General features: G+C 38.0%; 1 protein-coding gene across 3 annotated transcripts in view; it reads left to right on the top strand.

Moving 5' to 3' along the window:
• Nucleotides 1-355: 355 nt before the first annotated feature.
• Nucleotides 356-6,013, top strand: part of LOC125300185 (macrophage mannose receptor 1-like) — a 39,104-nt gene continuing 33,446 nt past the window's right edge. The window contains exons 1-7 of one of the 3 annotated variants that reach the window (XM_048251887.1): nucleotides 356-587; nucleotides 861-1,247; nucleotides 2,074-2,238; nucleotides 4,317-4,472; nucleotides 4,585-4,698; nucleotides 4,846-4,983; nucleotides 5,090-5,266. In XM_048251887.1, the coding sequence (XP_048107844.1) occupies nucleotides 518-587; nucleotides 861-1,247; nucleotides 2,074-2,238; nucleotides 4,317-4,472; nucleotides 4,585-4,698; nucleotides 4,846-4,983; nucleotides 5,090-5,266 (1,207 nt within the window). In that variant the 5' untranslated portion in view covers nucleotides 356-517. The remainder of the gene's footprint in view (nucleotides 588-860; nucleotides 1,248-2,073; nucleotides 2,239-4,316; nucleotides 4,473-4,584; nucleotides 4,699-4,845; nucleotides 4,984-5,089; nucleotides 5,267-6,013) is intronic. The other 2 variants (XM_048251877.1, XM_048251897.1) reach the window with 2 other exon arrangements.

Genomic DNA, 6,013 nt, shown 5'->3' with positions numbered 1-6,013 from the left:
ATACTTCAGAATATAGGCCAAAAGTTGCACATGCAGCACAGCGAATCAATGCTACTTTCCCTTTTGCGTAGGCTACGTACAGTTGTAGGCTATAAACCAACTAAAGCTTGACTGAAATATTGTAAAACCCCCGATCTGTCGGCTTGCTTGCCAGCCTTTCCCAGTCACGGTACTTCGCAAAGTTGTGAAATCGCATATAGCCTATACGCAGTTCTGCAAATACATACTTACATAGAATGAGGTCATTCAGCGATTTTGACCAAACATACCTGGTTCGGGCTGACCCGTGCATCATCACGGATATATGAGGTACATGGACTTTAAGAGATAGTGTCACCATTGGTTGTTTTAGTGTAACACTAATGGCACAAGAAAATATTGTGACTCCCCTATGTTAACCTGAAGTTGGCACCAGTGAATAGAAGTGATGACAAAGATTTGTCAAAGACACACACACCCCTCCTACTGTAGGACATTCTAAAGAGAGGCCACGAGATTTTGCATTTAATGCGCTAAGATGTTGCCAAGATCAACTGGTCTTGTTACTTTTATCTTCTTTCAAGTCTCATTCTGTTTTGCACTGTTAGGTAAGTAAGTGAAAATGTGCGATCTGAATGGTGCGATCTACATGATGTTTTATAAGACTATTGTATTATTGTTATTATCATTATCATTATCATTATCAGTACTAGTAGTAGTAGTGGTAGCCTAGTACTGTAATAGTAGTAGCAGTGACATTTTTTTGTTTCTAGAGAAAAATAAATTTTTAAGTGATGTTAAGGAATTTAAATTACATTAAATTAGACTGGTTTCTGATCAACTTCCTTTTTTAATTTCATACCTTGCTTGTTTGCCACCAGGGAGTAATTTCTTGATTTACGACAAAAATGTAAACAAATGCCTAAAAGGCTATCAGCCTCTAAAGCTGTTCTACTGTGATTCCAACCAACTGAATCAACAGTTCCGCTGGACATCCAACGACCGCATCCTTAATGTTCAGATGAGCAGATGTCTGGGAGCTGGGAGCAAAGCGGACGGCTCAGGCCTGCAGTGGTACATCTGTGATGAAACAAGTGATCTCCAAAAGTGGGAGTGCAAGAATGGCACACTGTTAAATCTGAAGGGAACAAATCTTTTCTTATCTCAAGATGAAAACACAGTTCTGAAACTCACCCAAGACATTGGAGCTGCTAGTCAGTGGTTAATACATGGCACTGCAGAGGGCCTTTGCTCACAGCCATACCAAGGTATGTGGGTGAGGCAGCAATAATGCACTGATATAAAGGCGTGGATTTCGCAGAAAGTCGCGTTTGTTTGTGTTTATGTTTAGAATTATTAGCAGACGCTTTTGTGCAAAAAACTGTAGGCTAGTCTACATATAAGGTCATATTTTTACATGTAAATTAGGTTTCTGGCAAACAGTCTAGCACATTTGTGACATGAAAATTAGGTTTGTCACCAGAAGTTCACTGGAAGTTTGCCATTATTGACTAAGTGTGGTGGCAAATCACTGGCGAACACATTTGCCACTAGTGATAAACTTCTCATTGTTGCCAGCATTTTGCTGGAAGCTTAGCGGTCAACACTAACTTCTGGCAATATTTTCTACCACAAATCTGGCAATATTTGTTTACCACAAATCAACCATAAGTTTGCTGCTAATCTGACGTAAACATTGTATTTTTTATGGGCAAGGACCAAACGAAATATGCCAGAGAGTATTTCCAGAGAAAAACAGGGTTTCGTTTTTGTTTGCAGTATTGTTTTGATGCTGAAAGGCTGCGGAAAATGTAGGCTATTCACCATACAAACTTAATCAAAAGCAGAAAGTGTAAGATGAAATAAAATCACTTCCGCTCGTTTATTTTTTAGTAACGTACATGTACTATGCATAAGCTAGCTGGGATTCTCATGAGTTGCAAGTATTTAACAAAACTTTTGCCACATCTTGCAGGTTGAAAGGTACTGTAGCCTACACTTTTCATGTAGGCCTAATGTAATGTCGCTCCTGTTAATGGAGGTCATCATGTAGGCCTACATGATGTTTTAATATTATGCTATATTATCTAACAGAGCTGTACACAATCAAGGGGAACGCCTTTGGTCGGCCATGCCACTTTCCTTTCCGATACGAGGGGAAATGGTACTCGGACTGTATTACCAAGAAATCAACTAATCGTCTGTGGTGTTCGACTGACAGAGACTATCAGCAAAATTGGGGGTACTGCCCCACTAAATGTAAGGTCCTTCTTATACCATAAGTAGCCTAGCCCAGTTTCCAAAAAAAAATGGGATGCTGTGTAAAATGTTTACAAATAAAATAATGATTTGATTCATGTAAACCCTATAGCTTAGGCTACTTTAGTGGAAATAATGACAGCATATTATTCATATTTTTGAAACAGAAATCTTTTTTTTTTTACAATACATGATAATTTTAAATTGATTCAATTCAACTCAGTTGATGCCACAAAGTCAGAAAGGGCCTGCACACCTTGGTAGATTTTTTTTGCAGGTGCAGCTTTTTAAGGTAAGGTAAGAGTAAGGAAAAAGTGTCACCACTTTGACATACTTTGACTCTGCGCACCACTTTGACTCTGCGCACCACTTTGACTCACAGCAACACATCTCAAAAAGTTGGTACAGGAGCTTTGTGATTACATTTTATCCCATTCTTGCCCAATCTAACATTTAATCTGCTCAAAAGTCTGGGGTCTTCATAATTGTGTTTCATTGCATGATGTACCCAAAGTGGCAGGTCTGGATTGCAGGCAGACAATAACAAGTTGGATGGTCCCTCTCCTCTGTACTCCTCCTCTTCTTTACTTTCATATATACATTGAATCTCGATTGGTCTAGCCACCACAGTACAGTTTTTTACTTTGCCTCAGTCCATCTCAAATGAGCTCGGGCGGGCCCAAGGCAGCAGTATTTCTTTGCATGGTAGAGTTTAACCAATATTTTTGGATGGAGCATCAGACAATAGTAGTAGTGCTGCCACTAATGACTAATTTTCTAACGACTAATCTTTTGACTAATTTTTCGATTAGTCGACTAATCTAAACGACTAATTTTTTTAAAAATCAAGTGTTTGTTATTTTGTTGTGTCCGTTTTATTTTTAACTCAACTAAAGGGAAAACGTAAAATATATATCACCCTACTTTTGTTAGAAGCTGTATTACTGTAAGTAAACTGTTCAAAAACAATATGTAGGCCTATTAAAAAAAAACACCCATTTAAAATGCTACCTTATGTCAGGCCTTTGTCAGACCTTTGATAGACTTTATTTGTATGCCAGTGTTGCCATGGACAGAGACAACTTCTTTGACCTGAGGCCCGGTCATGACATACTTTGGGGTCATAGGGCCCACCTACATGAACCCACCCCTCATCGAATTATCATTATATCACATTATAATTATTATTGTTACGCTATATTGTTATACATGCACTTCAAAGCAGCCAGTGTTTAAAGTGCTAACATTGTTCACAAAAAGTTTGTGAAAACATGCACATCAGAGGACTGCTTTACTAATGTAAAATGTAATTACAATAGTTCCATTGCTTTTGCATGGTTGCATGATAAATACTTCTCAAAACAACAGCAATTATAAGGGTGTCATTGTTTTGGGATGTTTCCCTCATGCAAGCATCATACACTGGTAGGCAAATGGAAAGAATATTGACTTATTTAATTATGCCACAAGCTTTTGGCCACGTTATTGAAATGACTATACAATACTCTAGATAGTGTATTATAGTCTGTGCTCTGTTTTTATGGAAGTTGCATAAATCCACATTGTTCTATTAAATGTAGTTTCATAATTAAATAGCCTTCCAATAGGATGAATTGGAGCTTTGCTACCAACGGTATCAAGTTTCAGTTTCTCTCGCGCATTGAATGAACGCTCATACCACCATTTAATTGTATGCCTCTATGTTTGATGACACCAAATTAGCCAGTATTTCCTACTGATTGCAGAAACGTTTGTTTTCTTTTTCTGTCGGTCCGCGGTTCCTTGATCAATTGCGCAGCAATCTGGACTAGCGTAACCATGAGCGTAACCTACTAGTTTTTAGCCCCCCCACTTAGCTCTGCTTAATAATGAATTGCGCTGAAAGCAGGCAGGCACGCAGCTTTGTTTTTATTTACATTTTACACAGCATCCCAACGTTCTTAGAAACAGGGCATCATCAATTATAATTCCTTTAAAATTATATCTGACCACACTTTTATCATTGTTCTGTAACAAGTTGTGTGTATGCTTTGTACCGCTTTAGTGATGATCGGCTTTTCTTTTTCTTTTCATTCCAGCATCAGAACGCTGGAATACAAATCCACTGACTGGCGTCTTGTACCAGGTCAATGAAAACTCCGCCCTCACTTGGCACCAAGCCAGGAGGAGCTGCCAGCAGCAGGACTCAGACCTGCTGAGTATAACTGAGCCCCAGGAGCAAACCTTCATATCAGGTGACTCAAAGTGATTTTTTCCCTCCGTAATCAGAGGGCTTTATTACCCATTGCAGTATAGCAATAAGACACCTGTATTTTCTCAGTATGACAGTGACTTCTCAATACACAGGCATCACAGGTGCGTTTAAAACAATATTTTGGATTGGACTGAACAGATTAAATACCGAGAAAGGATGGCAATGGACCAATGGAGAGCCGTTCCGTTATTTGAGATGGGGCTCAGGTAGTTTGACTGGTTGTTTGTCTGGATAATTGACAGAAGAAAAGGCTTTCAGTAATGTTTTTAATCTTGATTATGTCAAACCTAAAGTAATAATGCCTGCGTTTTAAGACATTGACGCTCTGTTCTTGTGTTATTGTATTGTTTCAGGGCAGCCTAACAGAGAACATGGATGGTCCTGTGGCGCTCTTAGCACCATGGAAACTTATAGCTGGCAAAATAAATTGTGCTCAAAAAAGCTTGGCTATATTTGCCAGAAAGGAACTCCAAAACCCACTAGCCCTCCAGGTAAGAAGTAAATAAGTAAATATTTTTAAACAGTTAGTGATTTTGTCTATTCTTTTAATAATCATTTTCCTTTGCCATTGTCAAATTTTTCCCTTTTGGTAAACAGGCCTCCAGGTTTCTTGCAGTGCTCCATGGATTCCATATGCAGGTCACTGCTATTTTCTGAATCGTACAAAGAACACATGGAAGAATTCTAACACTCAGTGTTTGAATGCCGGTGGACATTTAGTGAGCATTCATGACATAGAGGAGCAAAGCTTTGTGCTCTCACAGCTGGGATACAGTGAGTCAGAGATTGACATGCATTATTACATTGATACCTGTACAATTCTACAGATTTCTTTTATCAACATTGACATTACTTTAACTTTGGTGGCTCTAATTTCTATTTTGATCATTTACATTACCTTATACGGATATGCAACCTATACCATCTTTTAAGTTGGGGCCCTTCCAACCTGAAATATATCATTGGCAATAAACATTGCTGTATTGATGTCAACAGTACAGTGGCCAGTAAGTGCAAAACTTTACGCTTGTGGGCCCAAATTTACAAATCTAAAACAAATCTAAAACAAATGCACAAACCTGTGAACACTTTTACCACAGGCTAAAATTACGTTTAGGCATAAAACAAAATACAATGGTAAAATACAAATGTTTAAGGTGTTACGCATGTACATTCCGTGTAACAGTTTCTACTGTTTGTAAATTTGTATTGAAACTTGTATTGTAAATGTGAAGCACCTTGTAAATTTATATTTTACCATTGCATTTTTTTTTACCTAAAACCTAACATCCCGTGGTTAAAGTGTTCACAGGGTTGTAGATTTATTTTACACTAGTGCAGTGCCTGTTCAAACATGCTATTTCGGTAAAAAAAAAAGCTGTAGCCTAATTACATGCCCACAGGTAGGCCTGCTTTAAAAATAAGATGATAGGGGAAAACATCATTCCAGCTAAGCATTCAATAATGAAAACTGAATATGTTATTATAATACATTATAATAAATGCAGTGAGCAGAATTTA

Source organism: Alosa alosa, chromosome 1 (assembly GCF_017589495.1).
Source record: "Alosa alosa isolate M-15738 ecotype Scorff River chromosome 1, AALO_Geno_1.1, whole genome shotgun sequence".
Classification (NCBI taxonomy): domain Eukaryota; kingdom Metazoa; phylum Chordata; class Actinopteri; order Clupeiformes; family Clupeidae; genus Alosa; species Alosa alosa.
This window is presented reverse-complemented; position numbering and strand designations above follow the sequence as displayed.